This window comes from Choristoneura fumiferana, chromosome 16 (assembly GCF_025370935.1).
Source record: "Choristoneura fumiferana chromosome 16, NRCan_CFum_1, whole genome shotgun sequence".
NCBI classification, from domain to species: Eukaryota; Metazoa; Arthropoda; class Insecta; order Lepidoptera; family Tortricidae; genus Choristoneura; species Choristoneura fumiferana.
Window position 1 is genome coordinate 2,215,077 of NC_133487.1, and position 21,153 is coordinate 2,236,229.

Below are 21,153 nucleotides of genomic sequence, written 5' to 3' on the forward strand. Positions count from 1 at the left end.
TAAACAATGGGTTCCCAGAAAAAACGAAATAAAAATTAACAGAAGGCATCAGTCGGATATACAAATCTTTTTATTACAATAAAAATCAGTCAACTTTCCACTATCATGTAACTAAAATATACGTTTTCTAATCTTATTATCGCCGCTGGCTACCAAGAAACTTTTTTAGATACCACAACGCGCATGTGCGTTCAAATTCTTGTATGAAAACGTATATTTTATGAGTAATTGACACTGAATTCTTATTATTCTATATTCTTCTTCTTATGACTGACACCGTCAGCAGCAGCAGCAGCAGCAGCGGTAGCCTGATACTACTGTTCCCAAGCTTATGTCACTCTAATTTATCGACTAGGTGTCTCATAATATCGATTAATTGTTGTCTTTGTTCCCTGTTTTCACGATGCCGCCGCTCTTTGTTCTCTTCACAAATAATTAGTTGATCCAACATATTATCCGCTCTTTTAGGCACTTCTCTTTGGACAGATTTGGGAGTCTTTTCTACTACAGATTCTATATTTAATTGTTGTCGTTGTTCCCTGTTCTCCGAATACACCCTTTTAGGCACTTCTCTTTGGCTCGACTTTGGAATCTTTTCAACTAAAGATTCTATAATTTTCGAGTACCAGTTGCCTCTTTCGCTCCAAGCGCGACTACGCGCGCCAGCTCTCTTTCTTTTATAAAGCTTTAGCATCCCAGATATCTTGCTTTTGCACTGACCTATGGTCACATTGTAGCCTGCTTTACGGAGTTTTTGTGCAACAATCTGCCAAACTTTGTTCCGAGACACCTTGCAATCTTGTAACGGCGGTCGATGCTCCCTGTACTCGGCAGCTAAAATCTCTATAGCCCTTCTACTCCACTTGAAAATGTTCGGTGGTACGGTTTCTTCTGACTCTGTAAATAAAAAAATTATAAAAAAAGAAACCAAAATTAAATGACACATGGACATTTTCTACGACTTTAAAGAAGAACAATTATTTTATAAGTTTCAGTTTTATATACTTTACGAAACTTACTAATTTCGGCCAAAGTTTCCGAAACTTCCTCCAGTGGATCACAGCCGCGGTCTGAAACTTCAGGTGTCCCTTGTACAATCATTTCTATCAAATCGTAATACCTCCAACTCCTTGGGATCAACCTGTTAACTTGATTGTACTCTTTTATGCTTCTATAAGTCTTCTTCAACGAATTATACTTGATCAAACATTGGCTAGCAGTGACATTGTAACCTTCCTTTTGCATGGCTTTCTCCACAAGGCGGAATAAGACTTTTTGCGATATGGAACCAGATTCTAGAGCGCTTTGGTATTTGCGGTACTGGTCTATCAGAAGGAGTATGGCTGAGTTTACCCATTTGTAGGTCCCCTGGACTGACTCTAAAAAGAGAAAAAAGTGTTTACAGCCAAGTCAAGTCACACGTGTTTTCATATATTTTTATTATTTTGTAACTTACGGTTAAATTTCTGTTTATCTTCATCATCAACACTAGATACTTCACTTTTAACATCTTTGTATTTTGCTGAATCCCATGCATCCTTTAAAATAAACAATTTTAATTGATAACACTTGGTTATTTTGAATAAGTACACTTCTTAAAAATAAGTGGTATACAACAAAAATGCTACTAAACAGAAATTCAATAAATGGTGCTATATTCTGTTTTTTCTAACATGATTCAAATGACAGATGCCAAACTGACGTAACTAGAGTCCCTCCTACTGCTACGCAAACTATCGATACTTTTGCATGTACCTACCTAGTGCTAAAAGAGGCAATAGCATTATTTGTTGGTTTAAACATTACGCTATCTAACTAAGTCTTATTTGAATTTTATAATATAATATAATTTTATAATATATTCCACATTTGGAGTGTCACTTTCAGACTCTGACAACCAATCTTGCAAATTAATAATAAGTTCGTTTATTTTACCGCTTTTATTTTTACCGATAACCTTTTCCTCTAGCAATTGCGGCCTATTGAAACAACATTGTAAAGGCGTTCATTAAAGAAAGTAAGTTAATATAACACAGTGCCGCCGCAGTAACTTAAGAATTTATTAGCGAATTTGAGTTAAAATATTCGAACAATCAGCAGTTTTAACGTGATTTCATTTTTTCAGGCATTATATCCTTGTTGAAAAAATATATATAGCTACCGCCTTACAAAGTTACATAATCATCATCTGTCATTTGAATCATGTAAGAACAAATGGAGTATAGTAGTAGTGATAGAAAATTGAAACTTACTGTAGTATAAGACCTATACTTAGTCATGATTGGTTGAATCAAGTCCAAATACATCCATTTCTTTACAGACTTCCCACTCTGTATCTCCTGCTCCTTTATCTTCTCATAAATCTGTTTGAGGCTGACAAACTTCTTCTTACAATGCAGCGGTGTGAATTCCCAACCTTTTTCCTGCAATTTACTAGCCACTTCATCCCAAACTTCGGAAATGTTGATTGTGCCAGTAATTAAAGAAGTTTCATAGGACCGAAAGGCTTCAATCAGGCCAACAGTCGCTTCGTGGGTCCATTTGGATGAAGATTGTGGTACCGCTGGAATTCATCAAAACACTAAGTAAATAATAGATTTTTTTTTATTGTATCATATACCTAATGTCACTTTTTTCCTAAAAATATTGTACACCATAATATGGTAGACTATGGAAAGAGACTGTAAAACTTTAATACAAAATACTCAATACTCAATATTTTATTGCTTTTCCACAATGTATGGTTACAGATGTTACAAAGAGATTATGTGATCATCATGGACCCTGTTGGGCACAGCAATATTTATACAAGAGGGCAGCTTTTATATAATTAATAAATTTTATCTTATAGCTAAATATCACAATCACATTAAACTGACTTACTTTTATTAAATTCTACCTTACCTTACTTACCTAATACCTTATTTATATACCTGTGGTCTAGCAATAAATGATTTGAATGTTTGAATCTTCGAAAAATTTGCTAAATTTTGATACAAAAGTGTACTTTAGCTACTTTGTTTGAATGTAATTTCAATATAAAATAATGGAATTAAGTCTAACTTACGATTTGCTTCTTGTTTCTGGATAGTGTGAACTTCTTTTGTTTCTGTAAGAGATTTTATTTATTGTTAATATATTCCTTATAAAACTTAAAGTATTCTATTTTCATGGTTTGACTATACCTCAACCTCAAATTCCACAAGCTACTAAATTTCTAGACCTATCTAATAAAGCAGATCCAGTAGATCAGCTAAGTCAAAGTTAAAAGTAAAATTAGGACCAACAACTGCTCTAGGAAGAATTAAAAGGTTTATTTTTTATTGGAAAACGCTAAAAAGATCTTACCAATTCCCACTTTGACGGTTGGTTCTCTGATCTCCATCATTTCCACATCATCTAGACAAAAAAATACAATTAAGAGAGAGAGAGAGAGAGAGAGAGAGAGAGAGAGAAAGAAGAACAGAATGAGTGACTGTTGTGCTTAAAATTATTTACATACAGTTGTGTGCTGCTACTGCTTATTCAATTCTGTTGCTGACTATTATAACACAATGCAATGTCTATAAAATCTAAAATGCACTTGCTAAAATGACACAATCACAATACCATAACACTTGAGTAAAAATAATAACTCACTGTTAAATTCTGGCTCAACATCTTCAGAACTGGAATCGTTTTCATTTTCAGTAGCTGAAATATATTAAGTAGTATTTAAGTCATAAAATTCATGGTCACAATATTACAAAATTCATAAAAAAACAATATTGCTATTTAAACTTACAGGATTCCAAATATTCGGCATCCTCATAGATGTCTGCATCATCTGAAAATGAACGATCACAATCACAATACATAGGTAGCATAGGTATTATTAAAAAAATAAAATTCACAAGAATATTACCACTGTCAGGAAACACAACCATTATAAAATATTGAGTTGCGGATACGACACCTTCTGCTTTGATTTGAAAAACAAAATCAGATTTGCAACGCAAGTGGCCCACTGTGCCTACCACTAGTTATCATCTATCATGTGAAAGTAAATAAATTAGGTATCTAAGGTAAATATAAACAAACATCTTACTTGCAACATTGGAGTTGGAGTCCAATATTAAGCTCTGTAGCTGCGAGGCGCTTTTGTGTGCCTCCGAGTTTACTGTATCGCCTACATAAACGAGATACGGGACATCATCCATATTTTAGGTTAATATGACATTTCTTCGCAAAATGGCGCTTGAAACGAAGTCAAAGCGATTTAGTAATGAACGAATGTTATGCCAATGTTGGCAACTTAGGTTGGCTATGATTTCCACGTCGGATCATGAATAGCAGGTTTTAAGCAAATGTCAGAATCTAGGTTAGCCAACATCTCGGAATATTTCAAAAGATCGGCCGTTTGATTGACTGACAAAACGAAACGAAAACAAATTTTATTCTTTCATGTTCTAATAGTATAGTAATTTACGCGATGTTGTTTTGAAATAAAGATGGATTACCGCAGCACAATTGATACACGATGTTCGAGTTTGTCTAACCGCGATGTGCCTTCGTTTATTGAGCCGAGGCCGCCCTTGATTTTGAATCCTTTTATGCGTCCAAGACCTCAGAAGGGTACCAATTTACTGGAGTTGTTTGAGGAAGATTCTATCGTTGAGGATGTGCCAGAATTAGTGCAAGTGTACCTGCGTTTGAAGCCTTCGAATGTGCAGAGTAATTTGTACGAGATCCGTTCCGATCAGTGCCTGATAACTTCAGTGGATACTGCAACTGCTGGTCATGGGCGTCGTACACAGCACAATGTGTGCAAAATGTACAAGTTCTCACACATCTTCGGCCCTGATGCCAACCAGAAGGTTAGTATCATCTTAATTTGTATTCATGATCTTAAACTCTTTATTTTCATCAGTCTTTATTCTAACGTAAATTTGTAACATGCAGTACCTAGTGTTTATAAGGAATTTTTAATCGCAAATTAATAAACTAAGACCATTGTACAGCCAAGTGTAAAAATATGAACTTATTCAAAGTTTCAAAAATAACTACCACAGACTCTTATTCCGACGCAATAAGGCTGTACCTAGTAACATATTTTTGAGTGGTTTGAATAGATACTTTTTTGTACTTGACTGTACATACTGACTATGCAGCAATATAATTGGTTTTGGTTTATTTAATAATTGGGTGCAGTTATTGAATGCACAGTAATTGCTGACAGTGTGTTCTGACACAAAAATCAACTCTAACCTGATGATATGCGCTCATTTAATTGGTGATAATTATCTGGCCCTGCATTATTGTTGTATATTCTATGTCAACAAATACCTGGTCATGGATTAACACCACCCCTTTAAATTACTTATATGTTTATGATTCACTCCTAAACTCATGTTTTTCTTTGTAGGAAATCTTCGAACATGTTGTAAAAGACAATCTCCGGAAGCTTCCGGATGGGAACAGCTTCACACTCCTCACATATGGAGCTTCAGGTTCCGGAAAGACGTATACCCTCATGGGGACAGTCAAGGCTCCTGGACTGGTGCCTCGGTCCTTGGAGTATGTGTTCAAGGTTGTGGAGGCAGCGCAATCTCCGCTGTACCGCCCTGGAGAGAGCCGGGCTAATAAACTCACTTTAGTAGAACAGGAGCATGAGTTACAGGTATCAAAGGGTCACAAAAATATGTGCAAGTGGGCCAATCAACTATTTTACCGACACTTTGGGCGTCTCCTGCGTTACCAAAATTGTCTCTGGCGTTACCAAAAAATCATACATCCAACAAGATATTTCACGGTTTAATAGGTTAAACTTACGTAGGATGGCATATTCATATACACCATCTATTAAAATTACAGAAAAAACATGTTTACTTACAAAAATCTGCAATTGTTTGAAAAATTATGCGGACAGATTAGTGTCGGTAAAAAAGTTGATTAGCCCAAGTAACACATTTGTGAATTAAATAAATAAATAAAATGTTTATTTCTCTTACAAAAAAATTAACAAATGTTACAAACATAGGATGCCTTGGAGGACTTGCTATAGGAGGACACTTACTAGGAAATGCCTGTGTTGTGATAAAGATTTTACATAAACAAAACTTAAATATTCAATCACATGCATAATGCAATATAAAATCTTATCATTTTTATTATAAATGTGATTAATAACTTTTCTGTATCTTAATAGGACATTTGTTGAAGTGCTGTTTGGAATAACTGGTTGGTTGGTGTGTAACTAATTGTTTGTGATTGCCAATTGGTTCAAACAAAATTACCAAAAAGTTGTTGGTTGCAGGATTCATCAGTAAATTATTTTTTATAGTTAAATGTCAATTTTTTTTTTTTATCTTATTTCTTAATGAAAGAAAGAAAGTAATGTTTATTTGCTTAGAACTTGTTAAAGAAGATGATATTAAAAACAAAATTGGTAACAGTATTCAGCTGATACATCAGCATGCAAATTATAATAATGAGTAAAAAATTATATACTTGAATTTGATGTAAGATAAGAAACAAGGGTGATATCTTACACTTCTGAACAAACAGTTCTTGTGTATTTATATTTATTTATTTCGGGAATCTCTGAAACGGCTCTAAATTTGCTATGTGGTTTTTTCGGGGCAAACAATCAATCTAGATTGGCCTTATTTATGGAAAACGCGTGTTCACGAGTTTTAGTCCAGGTACTAATTTATTAAAATAATACCTGAAATAAATATTTAGTGTTCTTGCCCGTGCTTCGCTTTTTCTGGAAGAATTAATACAAAGATAAAAATAAACAAAAATAATTTACAACAATATCTGCCACAGCAGTGTGCAAAAATATCTGACGCATCCTACCAACCCTAGAAATAGAGTTGTAACACTTGTTTCAGATAAATTATACACGCTTTGTCTTGTCAGATATTGATGCTGATGACTGTATTTGTGTTTGGTGATTTTAAATTGTATACAAAAAAGTAAAGAAATTTGTAATGCTACATCCCATTAATATTATAATTTAAATCATTTATTCAGTAAGTATGCCGCAATGGGCTCTTTTACACGTCATTTTTTTATACTACCAGCACTTTCGGAAAGACCATCTATGCCAAGAAGAATGCGCTGCAAGAAACTTGGCAGAAAGTAATTATTTCAAATTAAATAATTATAAATAAAGTACTTATAAATGCGAAGGTGTATAAGCCTGTTTGTTACCTCGTCGCATCTGCTGAACCGATTTAGATGAAATTCGGTATACACATAGTCCGGTAGAAACAAATTATTATTATTATTGAGTCCCAGGGAAGAACCTTAGGTTAGTTTTTATCCCGGAAAATTGCAGTTCTCGCAGGATAGCGATAAACGAATTCTACGCGGAGTCGAGGATGGACTCGCGAGTAACAGTTTTTTTTTACAAAATTAAAGATGCTTTGTCCCTTTCTAACAAATACAAATGTCGAAGTGACAGATAAGGACAAACGAATTTTAGCGGCATTTTAACTAAAATAGGTTTGATTGTCGTTTATGAATAAGGGGGTAAATGTGTAACCTTGTATATTGCAGTGGGTTCGACACCTGCGTCAGGTTTCGGCGCCGCTGCGCGACAAATACCGGCGCATGAGCAGCCGTCTCGGGCACGACCTCACAAAGAGCACCATTGACCTCTCAACTCGTACCAAGCACTATGTCTGGGTAAGACATCTACTTTTTCAGTTCTGTTGCTCCAGACTCCAGACCCATATTAAGTGTCATTTTCCCAGCTGTACCATGATGTTGATCAAGCAAAATTCCTGTATGAAAATTATCTCACTAATATTATAAATGCGAAAGTTTGAAAGTCTGTTTGTTTGTTTGTTACTTCATCACGTCTAAACCACTCAACCGATTTAGATGAATTTCGGTATAGAGATAGTTTGAATCCCGGAGAAGGACATAGGATAGTTTTTATTCCGGAAAATTGTATATTTCCCGCGGGATAGCGATAAATGAATTTGCGCGGACGCAGTGGCGTAGCTAGGCGTGGGCGGAGTGGCGTAGCTAGGCGTGGGCGGAGTGGGCCCTCGCCCACGGCCTCGCACTTAAAAGGGCCTCGGCCTCTTTAAATGCGATGCGACCATAGAAAAGGGGCCTCGCTGATACGACTTCGCCCACGTCTACATTAGTCCACGCTACGCCACTGCGCGGACGGAGTCGCGGGTAACGGTTAGTGTCAAATAAAAAAATGAATCTTGCAATTTTCACTACAAAACTATGAGTGAGTACCACCAGACATGGAGTCTTTTCTGATATGACTTACGCCAGTTCATTAAATTGAATTAATTTTAAATTTAATTCCTGTAAATCGATTAATGATAGTGCCATGTAAATACTAATTCTAGCATATAAGTGTACTGTAATACTAACAAATTATGGGTTTTATGCCTGAAATAAATTAATTGAATTTGAATTAAATACTTCACATTATGATTTCCGAAAAATTCTAGTCCTTAAGTCAAACTGTTAAGCTAAAATTTAGCAATGATTTTTTTTCTCATTGTTTCTGCTAGGTTTCATTCGTGGAGATTTACAATGAAGCAATATACGACCTGCTGTCTACGGCGGAAAGGACGGCGGCCTCTAAACTGCGCATCCGGGAAGACCCGAGCGGAAATGTCTACGTCAAGGTGCTTTTTAAAAAAAATACATTGGCGTGCAGTGGGTTGATTCCAGGATAGGCAGTTGCTAGTTTTTGCCTGTAGCGGCGCTGTCTACCCTAAATGCATGCTGCAGTGCTAAATAAATTATGAATGAACTTCTTGTCTTGCTGCTAATATTTGGTTTCTTTTTGCCTTTCTTTTCAATGAATGCCCCCGAATACCACAATTAGGAAGTAAGTGAAAAATAAAGTTCAAAGATTCCGGTACATTCATAGATTAGATACATAAGCATGTTAAAAACACTTAAATAATTTTACCTTGAAAATCAGATTAATTTTATTTAACTGCAAAATCAGATTTTAGTTGCTTTAAAACAAATAAAAATAGTCAACGGATTTGGCATGACAGTGCACCCTAACTAGCTATTCCCATACAAAATCTGTGGGAAAATCGTATCTTGATCACACTAATATTATAATGCGAAAGTTTGTAAGTCTGTTTGTTACCTGAAGCGATTAAGATGAAATTCGCTATACAGATTGAGCCCCTGGCAAGGGCGTCGCCAGCCGATGGCCCAGGGGGGGGGGGGGGGTTTATTCATCATCATCATGTCAGCTGAAAGACGTCCACTGCAGGACATAGGCCTCCCCAGGGCTCTCCACTCTGACCGGTCTTGTGCTTTCCGCATCCAACGCGATCCCGCGATCTTACTAGTTATTTATTGGAATGGGTGAATTCATTCGAGTTTCTGTTTCGACGTACAGGAATGATCGATCAAGCAAGTCAAGTCAAAGACTTAGGACGGGTTTGGTTGCTTTAAATTTGGCAACTTTTTTCGAATCTCTAGGGGGGGCAGCTGCCCCTCCCTGCTCCCCCCTGGCGACGCCCTTGGCCCCCGGGAAAATTGCATAGTTCCCGCGGGATAGCGATAAACAAATTCTACACGGACGGAGTCGTGGGCAACAGCTAGTATTACCAGCTAGGATTACTGGTTTCAGGGCGCGACGCAAGCGTTCGTGCGGACCGGGGAAGAAGCGTACGACGTACTAGTAGCCGGCAAGCATAACCTGCAAGTGCATGCCACCGGAGTGCACGCGCAGAGCTCTCGCTCGCACTGCATCTTTACCATCACCATGCTGACTGAGACAGGTTACTTTGTTAGATATATCTCTAATTAAACCGTCGGGGAGTATTAGCTTACTCCACATTTTGGCGACGTGTTGGAGGCTGTAGTAAATCTTGTAAAACTGTGTGGTATGCGTTGAACGGGGAAAATTTAGTATGCAAATATAATTTGGGTGATAATGCAAGCACAGTCAATAAAAAGTACAGTCATAGGGTTATCTAAAATAGGTTAATTTATTTAATTAAACTTCTTTTTGATCGAATAAAATATATTAGGCCAAAAGTCTATTGCCCTTTATATAGCTCTCTATCCCATGGGAATGTTGAAAAATCCCTTCTAATTGTGACTTTCCACCGGCGAGGTGAGACGAGAATTGAAATTTGTATGGCGGCGGGCGCGGGAGAATGCCCTCTCGCCTCGCCGGTGGAAAATCACCTTTAGACCTCTTTGTTCCTCAAGGAATGTCTACTTAAATTAATGATTTTCCTTGTTGCGATGTCACTATGACGTTTACTGTGAAATGGTCCATGGTGGCTCATTAAAGTGTTTGAGCGTACAATCTAGTATTGTTTCGTATGCAGAGGGCGGTGTGCGCGCGTCATTCGTCCGGCTGTGCGACCTGGCGGGCAGCGAGCGCGCACGGCGCACGCGCAACACCGGCGCGCGCATGGTGGAGTCACGCGCTATCAACTCCTCGCTGCACGTGCTGGAGCGCTGTCTGCACACGCTTAGGCGTAAACAGGACCTCGTGCCTTACAGGTCGGTTGACTGCTCTAGAACTGATCCACTCATTTTACAGATACATAGTTGTGCATAGTGTATATCCATCACGATCGACGAACCTGACTACGAAGTTTGACGTTCCGGGTTCGATTCCCGGCCGGGGCAGATATTTATATGAATAATACATGCATAAGTATTTATCTATATAAGTATTTTTATCCGTTGCTTAGTAACCATAGTACCTACAAGCTTAGCTTAGTTTGGGACTAGGTCAATTGGTGTCAAGTGTCCCATTTTTAATTACAAATAAATTACACAGCTCCCCCCCCCCCCATTTCATCCCGTTGGGTGTCGTAGAAGGCGACTAAGCGATTCCCAAGCCGGCAAAGCGTGGGGATTATGGTAACCCCCAATATTGTGGCGTTCCAAGGGGGAGGCCTTTGTTCAGCAGTGGACGTCTTACAATTGATGCTTAAAGGGCGGATCATGGATGCAATATGGTGACGAAAGCATAAGATGGATAAGACGTTTATTAAACTTCGATTAATATATTTGTAAAAGATAATGTTGCTAATAATGGTTAAGTATCACTACGAATACGCATCTCTTTACATCCGTAGATGTAAATAGGTAATTTTTCCCCACATAAGTGGATAATGAAGTATAAAAGGAATGCATTGAAAATATGTAATATAGATCTATTGTCTTTTTTAAACCAATTGTAGTCATATCCATATTACGTATATCGTAAATTGCGTCCGTCATCCGCCCACTGATGATGATGATGAAATAAATCACACGGATTCCCGTACCATATCATTTACTTTATTTATGTGTCCAGGGAATCAAAGCTGACCCGTTTGCTGGGCGCGGGGCTGTCCGGGACGCGCGGGGAAGCCGTCAGTATGGTGGTGACCCTCAACCCAGCGCCCGAGTACGCGCATGAGACAAAACATGTGCTGCAGTTGGCCGCCGTCGCTAGGGACATACGTGCGTATTGACAACAATACAGATGAAGTGTGGCGGAGTGCAGAGGCGTCTTTACCTATAGTGCAGGGTGTGCGTTGCACACGGGCGCAGCGGTGTTAGGGGCGCCGGCCGCGGCACTTTGTACCTATTGCATTTTGACCGCGCGCTTCCTAGATGGCGCTGAAGTAATAATTGCACACGGGCGCTACATGGGCTAAAGACGAAGAAGAAGAAGTTTGCAGGTGGTAGGACCTTGTGCAAGGTCCGCCCGGATTGCTACCACCATCTTGCTCGCTAATCCTGCCGTGAAGCAGCAGTGCTTGCATTGTTGTGTTTCGGCGTGGAGAGTAAGACAGCCGGTGCAATTACTGGCACTTGAGGTATCCCATCTTAGGCCTCTAGGTTGGCAACGCATCTGCAATACCCCTGGTGTTGCAGATGTTTATGGCGGTGGTGATCTCTTACCATCAGGAGACCCACATGCTCGTTTGCCATCCAGTCGAATAAAAAAAAAAAAAAAAAAAAGACGCCGCTGGCGGAGTGCTCTTAGCCTGGCTGGCAGCTGGAGTTGGCGCTGAGCGACACTAACTGGGCACCGGTTCAAGCGTCTGCGCAGCGCGCTCCACGTGAATGACTCTCTCGCGTCGTGCGGTGCCTTGTATACTAGCGAGCAAGGCTCGGATACCGGTTAAATTTCCAAACCGTTATCATGTACTTGGCGCAAAACCTTTTCATTTTGGTTTCGTTCGCGAAACAGTTATTTTTAAACCGGTTTTTAAGGAACATTTCCATAAAGTTCTTGTCAGATTAACTGGTTTAGAACAATACAAACCGGTTTATACCGGCGCAGGAGGAACGTCGCCGCCCGCCGCCGGCCGGCCAGCTGTCACTCTTCGAATAAACCGGTTTATTTAGGTTATAGTCAAACCGAAATAAACCGGTATTTACCGCTATTTTATAAACCGGTTCCGAGCCTTGCTAGCGAGGTGGAGGGGCGCGGGGCGCCACGCGGCGGTCGGTGATGCTGACGTCACAAGTGAACAATCCGTCCTTAAGCTTCAACACAGAGCGGTGGCGGGGCGGTGCGGCACGGCTCAGAGTTGGTGCCGGTTGTAATATCCGAACTAAAATGAAAGAGGGCACACAATACCGCGCGGAAAATAAGCATGGCGCGGTATTCTGTGTGCCCTCTTTCACGTTAGCTCGAATATTACAACCGGTACCGCCTCCGCACCGCTCTGCCTCCGGCGTCAGTGTGTTTCTAGCTTTACACTATGAAGTGCAAAATTCTAACTTCGTCTCTTGCCGTCCCGCTGATGCTTATATTATTTGATAAGGAGTGAGAGGGACGGTACGATAAAAACTTTGATTTTCAAATTTCGTAGTAGCTATCGTGAAAATTCGGAACACACGACTACTTGCGAATGCTACCGACGCTTCAATGAATTATTGTATCAATAAGTGACATGTTTGTATAAAATAAATAGGGTACTTTATTTATTAGTGACAAATGTCAAACCACGAGGTTGAAATATATCACGCTGAGATGTTATATTATAACCCTAAAGACTGACGCTAGAGGGGGCGATGGTGTATCTGGCCGCTACATTAGTAAGGGTTTAATTAGATCTTAAAGTCGACTTTAAGATACGACCCCTCCCCTCATTGTGCAAAGTTTGTTCAAAATACCTACTAATGATGATGGTCTAACGCCCAGCTTAAACATGCAAGAAAACTCACGCTACATTGCGAGGCCGTAAAGCGAACAAGTCTGAAGTAGTCTTTTAGCACCGCAATGTAATACAACTTGCACGAGCACGAGCAACTTGATATTCTTACAGGTACAGCGGGAAGAAGGCTAATAAGCATATTATGTTCCAGAGGTGAACAACACCATAGCGGAGTCTATATCGACGTTGGACAGCACGTGCTCGCAGGACACCACTGTAACGAGCAGCGCCGACGTCGTCAGACTGCGGGCTGACAACGAGCGGCTGCATTACGAACTAGTGCAGTAAGTGATGCATTACACACGAGGACGGCGCCATAGCACAGTCTATATCGACGTTGGACAGCACGTGCTCGCAGGACACCACTGTAACGAGCAGCGCCGACGTCGTCAGACTGCGGGCTGACAACGAGCGGCTGCATTACGAACTAGTGCAGTAAGTGATGCATTACACACGAGGACGGCGCCATAGCACAGTCTATATCGACGTTGGACAGCACGTGCTCGCAGGACACCACTGTAACGAGCAGCGCCGACGTCGTCAGACTGCGGGCTGACAACGAGCGGCTGCATTACGAACTAGTGCAGTAAGTGATGCATTACACACGAGGACGGCGCCATAGCACAGTCTATATCGACGTTGGACAGCACGTGCTCGCAGGACACCACTGTAACGAGCAGCGCCGACGTCGTCAGACTGCGGGCTGACAACGAGCGGCTGCATTACGAACTAGTGCAGTAAGTGATGCATTACACACGAGGACGGCGCCATAGCACAGTCTATATCGACGTTGACAGCACGTGCTCGCAGGACACCACTGTAACGAGCAGCGCCGACGTCGTCAGACTGCGGGCTGACAACGAGCGGCTGCATTACGAACTAGTGCAGTAAGTGATGCATTACACACGAGGACGGCGCCATAGCACAGTCTATATCGACGTTGGACAGCACGTGCTCGCAGGACACCACTGTAACGAGCAGCGCCGACGTCGTCAGACTGCGGGCTGACAACGAGCGGCTGCATTACGAACTAGTGCAGTAAGTGATGCATTACACACGAGAACGGCGCCATAGCACAGTCTATATCGACGTTGGACAGCACGTGCTCGCAGGACACCACTGTAACGAGCAGCGCCGACGTCGTCAGACTGCGGGCTGACAACGAGCGGCTGCATTACGAACTAGTGCAGTAAGTGATGCATTACACACGAGGACGGCGCCATAGCACAGTCTATATCGACGTTGGACAGCACGTGCTCGCAGGACACCACTGTAACGAGCAGCGCCGACGTCGTCAGACTGCGGGCTGACAACGAGCGGCTGCATTACGAACTAGTGCAGTAAGTGATGCATTACACACGAGGACGGCGCCATAGCACAGTCTATATCGACGTTGGACAGCACGTGCTCGCAGGACACCACTGTAACGAGCAGCGCCGACGTCGTCAGACTGCGGGCTGACAACGAGCGGCTGCATTACGAACTAGTGCAGTAAGTGATGCATTACACACGAGGACGGCGCCATAGCACAGTCTATATCGACGTTGGACAGCACGTGCTCGCAGGACACCACTGTAACGAGCAGCGCCGACGTCGTCAGACTGCGGGCTGACAACGAGCGGCTGCATTACGAACTAGTGCAGTAAGTGATGCATTACACACGAGGACGGCGCCATAGCACAGTCTATATCGACGCTGACAGCACGTGCTCGCAGGACACCACTGTAACGAGCAGCGCCGACGTCGTCAGACTGCGGGCTGACAACGAGCGGCTGCATTACGAACTAGTGCAGTAAGTGATGCATTACACACGAGGACGGCGCCATAGCACAGTCTATATCGACGCTGACAGCACGTGCTCGCAGGACACCACTGTAACGAGCAGCGCCGACGTCGTCAGACTGCGGGCTGACAACGAGCGGCTGCATTACGAACTAGTGCAGTAAGTGATGCATTACACACGAGGACGGCGCCATAGCACAGTCTATATCGACGTTGGACAGCACGTGCTCGCAGGACACCACTGTAACGAGCAGCGCCGACGTCGTCAGACTGCGGGCTGACAACGAGCGGCTGCATTACGAACTAGTGCAGTAAGTGATGCATTACACACGAGGACGGCGCCATAGCACAGTCTATATCGACGCTGACAGCACGTGCTCGCAGGACACCACTGTAACGAGCAGCGCCGACGTCGTCAGACTGCGGGCTGACAACGAGCGGCTGCATTACGAACTAGTGCAGTAAGTGATGCATTACACACGAGGACGGCGCCATAGCACAGTCTATATCGACGCTGACAGCACGTGCTCGCAGGACACCACTGTAACGAGCAGCGCCGACGTCGTCAGACTGCGGGCTGACAACGAGCGGCTGCATTACGAACTAGTGCAGTAAGTGATGCATTACACACGAGGACGGCGCCATAGCACAGTCTATATCGACGCTGACAGCACGTGCTCGCAGGACACCACTGTAACGAGCAGCGCCGACGTCGTCAGACTGCGGGCTGACAACGAGCGGCTGCATTACGAACTAGTGCAGTAAGTGATGCATTGCACACGAGGACGGCGCCATAGCACAGTCTATATCGACGTTGGACAGCACGTGCTCGCAGGACACCACTGTAACGAGCAGCGCCGACGTCGTCAGACTGCGGGCTGACAACGAGCGGCTGCATTACGAACTAGTGCAGTAAGTGATGCATTGCACACAAGGACGGCGCCATAGCACAGTCTATATCGACGTTGGACAGCACGTGCTCGCAGGACACCACTGTAACGAGCAGCGCCGACGTCGTCAGACTGCGGGCTGACAACGAGCGGCTGCATTACGAACTAGTGCAGTAAGTGATGCATTACACACGAGGACGGCGCCATAGCACAGTCTATATCGACGCTGACAGCACGTGCTCGCAGGACACCACTGTAACGAGCAGCGCCGACGTCGTCAGACTGCGGGCTGACAACGAGCGGCTGCATTACGAACTAGTGCAGTAAGTGATGCATTACACACGAGGACGGCGCCATAGCACAGTCTATATCGACGCTGACAGCACGTGCTCGCAGGACACCACTGTAACGAGCAGCGCCGACGTCGTCAGACTGCGGGCTGACAACGAGCGGCTGCATTACGAACTAGTGCAGTAAGTGATGCATTACACACGAGGACGGCGCCATAGCACAGTCTATATCGACGTTGGACAGCACGTGCTCGCAGGACACCACTGTAACGAGCAGCGCCGACGTCGTCAGACTGCGGGCTGACAACGAGCGGCTGCATTACGAACTAGTGCAGTAAGTGATGCATTACACACGAGGACGGCGCCATAGCACAGTCTATATCGACGCTGACAGCACGTGCTCGCAGGACACCACTGTAACGAGCAGCGCCGACGTCGTCAGACTGCGGGCTGACAACGAGCGGCTGCATTACGAACTAGTGCAGTAAGTGATGCATTACACACGAGGACGGCGCCATAGCACAGTCTATATCGACGTTGGACAGCACGTGCTCGCAGGACACCACTGTAACGAGCAGCGCCGACGTCGTCAGACTGCGGGCTGACAACGAGCGGCTGCATTACGAACTAGTGCAGTAAGTGATGCATTACACACGAGGACGGCGCCATAGCACAGTCTATATCGACGTTGGACAGCACGTGCTCGCAGGACACCACTGTAACGAGCAGCGCCGACGTCGTCAGACTGCGGGCTGACAACGAGCGGCTGCATTACGAACTAGTGCAGTAAGTGATGCATTACACACGAGGACGGCGCCATAGCACAGTCTATATCGACGTTGGACAGCACGTGCTCGCAGGACACCACTGTAACGAGCAGCGCCGACGTCGTCAGACTGCGGGCTGACAACGAGCGGCTGCATTACGAACTAGTGCAGTAAGTGATGCATTACACACGAGGACGGCGCCATAGCACAGTCTATATCGACGTTGGACAGCACGTGCTCGCAGGACACCACTGTAACGAGCAGCGCCGACGTCGTCAGACTGCGGGCTGACAACGAGCGGCTGCATTACGAACTAGTGCAGTAAGTGATGCATTACACACGAGGACGGCGCCATAGCACAGTCTATATCGACGCTGACAGCACGTGCTCGCAGGACACCACTGTAACGAGCAGCGCCGACGTCGTCAGACTGCGGGCTGACAACGAGCGGCTGCATTACGAACTAGTGCAGTAAGTGATGCATTACACACGAGGACGGCGCCATAGCACAGTCTATATCGACGTTGGACAGCACGTGCTCGCAGGACACCACTGTAACGAGCAGCGCCGACGTCGTCAGACTGCGGGCTGACAACGAGCGGCTGCATTACGAACTAGTGCAGTAAGTGATGCATTACACACGAGGACGGCGCCATAGCACAGTCTATATCGACGTTGGACAGCACGTGCTCGCAGGACACCACTGTAACGAGCAGCGCCGACGTCGTCAGACTGCGGGCTGACAACGAGCGGCTGCATTACGAACTAGTGCAGTAAGTGATGCATTACACACGAGGACGGCGCCATAGCACAGTCTATATCGACGTTGGACAGCACGTGCTCGCAGGACACCACTGTAACGAGCAGCGCCGACGTCGTCAGACTGCGGGCTGACAACGAGCGGCTGCATTACGAACTAGTGCAGTAAGTGATGCATTACACACGAGGACGGCGCCATAGCACAGTCTATATCGACGCTGACAGCACGTGCTCGCAGGACACCACTGTAACGAGCAGCGCCGACGTCGTCAGACTGCGGGCTGACAACGAGCGGCTGCATTACGAACTAGTGCAGTAAGTGATGCATTACACACGAGGACGGCGCCATAGCACAGTCTATATCGACGCTGACAGCACGTGCTCGCAGGACACCACTGTAACGAGCAGCGCCGACGTCGTCAGACTGCGGGCTGACAACGAGCGGCTGCATTACGAACTAGTGCAGTAAGTGATGCATTACACACGAGGACGGCGCCATAGCACAGTCTATATCGACGTTGGACAGCACGTGCTCGCAGGACACCACTGTAACGAGCAGCGCCGACGTCGTCAGACTGCGGGCTGACAACGAGCGGCTGCATTACGAACTAGTGCAGTAAGTGATGCATTACACACGAGGACGGCGCCATAGCACAGTCTATATCGACGTTGGACAGCACGTGCTCGCAGGACACCACTGTAACGAGCAGCGCCGACGTCGTCAGACTGCGGGCTGACAACGAGCGGCTGCATTACGAACTAGTGCAGTAAGTGATGCATTACACACGAGGACGGCGCCATAGCACAGTCTATATCGACGTTGGACAGCACGTGCTCGCAGGACACCACTGTAACGAGCAGCGCCGACGTCGTCAGACTGCGGGCTGACAACGAGCGGCTGCATTACGAACTAGTGCAGTAAGTGATGCATTACACACGAGGACGGCGCCATAGCACAGTCTATATCGACGTGGACAGCACGTGCTCGCAGGACACCACTGTAACGAGCAGCGCCGACGTCGTCAGACTGCGGCTGACAACGAGCGGCTGCATTACGAACTAGTGCAGTAAGTGATGCATTACACACGAGGACGGCGCCATAGCACAGTCTATATCGACGCTGACAGCACGTGCTCGCAGGACACCACTGTAACGAGCAGCGCCGACGTCGTCAGACTGCGGGCTGACAACGAGCGGCTGCATTACGAACTAGTGCAGTAAGTGATGCATTACACACGAGGACGGCGCCATAGCACAGTCTATATCGACGTTGGACAGCACGTGCTCGCAGGACACCACTGTAACGAGCAGCGCCGACGTCGTCAGACTGCGGCTGACAACGAGCGGCTGCATTACGAACTAGTGCAGTAAGTGATGCATTACACACGAGGACGGCGCCATAGCACAGTCTATATCGACGTTGGACAGCACGTGCTCGCAGGACACCACTGTAACGAGCAGCGCCGACGTCGTCAGACTGCGGGCTGACAACGAGCGGCTGCATTACGAACTAGTGCAGTAAGTGATGCATTACACACGAGGACGGCGCCATAGCACAGTCTATATCGACGCTGACAGCACGTGCTCGCAGGACACCACTGTAACGAGCAGCGCCGACGTCGTCAGACTGCGGGCTGACAACGAGCGGCTGCATTACGAACTAGTGCAGTAAGTGATGCATTACACACGAGGACGGCGCCATAGCACAGTCTATATCGACGCTGACAGCACGTGCTCGCAGGACACCACTGTAACGAGCAGCGCCGACGTCGTCAGACTGCGGCTGACAACGAGCGGCTGCATTACGAACTAGTGCAGTAAGTGATGCATTGCACACGAGGACGGCGCCATAGCACAGTCTATATCGACGTTGGACAGCACGTGCTCGCAGGACACCACTGTAACGAGCAGCGCCGACGTCGTCAGACTGCGGGCTGACAACGAGCGGCTGCATTACGAACTAGTGCAGTAAGTGATGCATTGCACACGAGGACGGCGCCATAGCACAGTCTATATCGACGTTGGACAGCACGTGCTCGCAGGACACCACTGTAACGAGCACCGCCGACGTCGTCAGACTGCGGCTGACAACGAGCGGCTGCATTACGAACTAGTGCAGTAAGTGATGCATTACACACGAGGACGGCGCCATAGCACAGTCTATATCGACGCTGACAGCACGTGCTCGCAGGACACCAGTGTAACGAGCAGCGCCGACGTCGTCAGACTGCGGCTGACAACGAGCGGCTGCATTACGAACTAGTGCAGTAAGTGATGCATTACACACGAGGACGGCGCCATAGCACAGTCTATATCGACGCTGACAGCACGTGCTCGCAGGACACCACTGTAACGAGCAGCGCCGACGTCGTCAGACTGCGGGCTGACAACGAGCGGCTGAATTACAAACTAGTGCAGTAAGTGATGCATTACACACGAGGACGGCGACATAGCACAGTCTATATCGACGTTGGACAGCACGTGCTCGCAGGACACCACTGTAACGAGCAGCGCCGACGTCGTCAGACTGCGGCTGACAACGAGCGGCTGCATTACGAACTAGTGCAGTAAGTGATGCATTACACACGAGGACGGCGCCATAGCACAGTCTATATCGACGCTGACAGCACGTGCTCGCAGGACACCACTGTAACGAGCAGCGCCGACGTCGTCAGACTGCGGCTGACAACGAGCGGCTGCATTACGAACTAGTGCAGTAAGTGATGCATTACACACGAGAACGGCGCCATAGCACAGTCTATATCGACGTTGGACAGCACGTGCTCGCAGGACACCACTGTAACGAGCAGCGCCGACGTCGTCAGACTGCGGGCTGACAACGAGCGGCTGCATTACGAACTAGTGCAGTAAGTGATGCATTACACACGAGGACGGCGCCATAGCACAGTCTATATCGACGTTGGACAGCACGTGCTCGCAGGACACCACTGTACGAGCAGCGCCGACGTCGTCAGACTGCGGGCTGACAACGAGCGGCTGCATTACGAAACTAGTGCAGTAAGTATGCATTACACACGAGGACGGCGCCATAGCACAGTCTATATCGACGTTGGACAGCACGTGCTCGCAGGACACCACTGTAACGAGCAGCGCCGACGTCGTCAGACTGCGGGCTGACAACGAGCGGCTGCATTACGAACTAGTTTAGTAAGTAATGCATTACACACGAGGACGGCGCCATAGCACAGTCTATATCGACGTTGGACAGCACGTGCTCGCAGGACACCACTGTAACGAGCAGCGCCGACGTCGTCAGACTGCGGGCTGACAACGAGCGGCTGCATTACGAACTAGTGCAGTAAGTGATGCATTACACACGAGGACGGCGCCATAGCACAGTCTATATCGACGCTGACAGCACGTGCTCGCAGGACACCACTGTAACGAGCAGCGCCGACGTCGTCAGACTGCGGGCTGACAACGAGCGGCTGCATTACGAACTAGTGCAGTAAGTGATGCATTACACACGAGGACGGCG

General features: G+C 45.8%; 2 protein-coding genes across 4 annotated transcripts in view; one reads left to right on the forward strand and one right to left on the reverse strand.

Moving 5' to 3' along the window:
* Positions 1-57: 57 nt before the first annotated feature.
* Positions 58-4,274, reverse strand: LOC141436642 (uncharacterized). Of its 3 annotated transcripts, none has more exons than XM_074099645.1 (9): positions 4,088-4,274; positions 3,785-3,826; positions 3,640-3,693; positions 3,349-3,399; positions 3,068-3,109; positions 2,253-2,563; positions 1,457-1,538; positions 1,020-1,379; positions 58-897 (listed from the first exon to the last, which is right to left on the reverse strand). In XM_074099645.1, exons 1-9 carry the CDS (start codon positions 4,197-4,199, stop codon positions 335-337), a joined length of 1,617 nt encoding a protein of 538 aa, XP_073955746.1. In that variant the 5' UTR covers positions 4,200-4,274; the 3' UTR covers positions 58-334. The 3 variants fall into 3 exon arrangements, with proteins under 3 accessions (XP_073955746.1, XP_073955748.1, XP_073955747.1); XM_074099647.1 differs by lacking the exon at positions 4,088-4,274 and adding an exon at positions 3,905-4,048; XM_074099646.1 differs by lacking the exon at positions 3,349-3,399.
* Positions 4,275-4,388: 114 nt separating this feature from the next.
* The window catches only part of LOC141436643 (uncharacterized), a 26,674-nt gene continuing 9,909 nt past the window's right edge, over positions 4,389-21,153 (forward strand). Inside the window, exons 1-8 of the mRNA XM_074099648.1 lie at positions 4,389-4,856; positions 5,405-5,659; positions 7,546-7,674; positions 8,529-8,645; positions 9,617-9,767; positions 10,326-10,503; positions 11,309-11,457; positions 13,318-13,450. Of these exons, the coding sequence (XP_073955749.1) occupies positions 4,491-4,856; positions 5,405-5,659; positions 7,546-7,674; positions 8,529-8,645; positions 9,617-9,767; positions 10,326-10,503; positions 11,309-11,457; positions 13,318-13,450 (1,478 nt within the window). The 5' untranslated portion in view covers positions 4,389-4,490. The remainder of the gene's footprint in view (positions 4,857-5,404; positions 5,660-7,545; positions 7,675-8,528; positions 8,646-9,616; positions 9,768-10,325; positions 10,504-11,308; positions 11,458-13,317; positions 13,451-21,153) is intronic.

Excerpts from the sequence above, each read along its gene's own strand:
- LOC141436642 (XM_074099645.1), bottom strand. The coding sequence starts at position 4,199 with ATGGATGATGTCCCGTATCTCGTTTATGTAGGCGATACAGTAAACTCG. Across the intron at positions 2,564-3,067 it reads CCAGAAACAAGAAGCAAATC|CGGTACCACAATCTTCATCC; the intron begins GTAAGTTAGACT and ends GATGAATTCCAG. Across the intron at positions 1,380-1,456 it reads AGATAAACAGAAATTTAACC|AGTCAGTCCAGGGGACCTAC; the intron begins GTAAGTTACAAA and ends TTCTCTTTTTAG.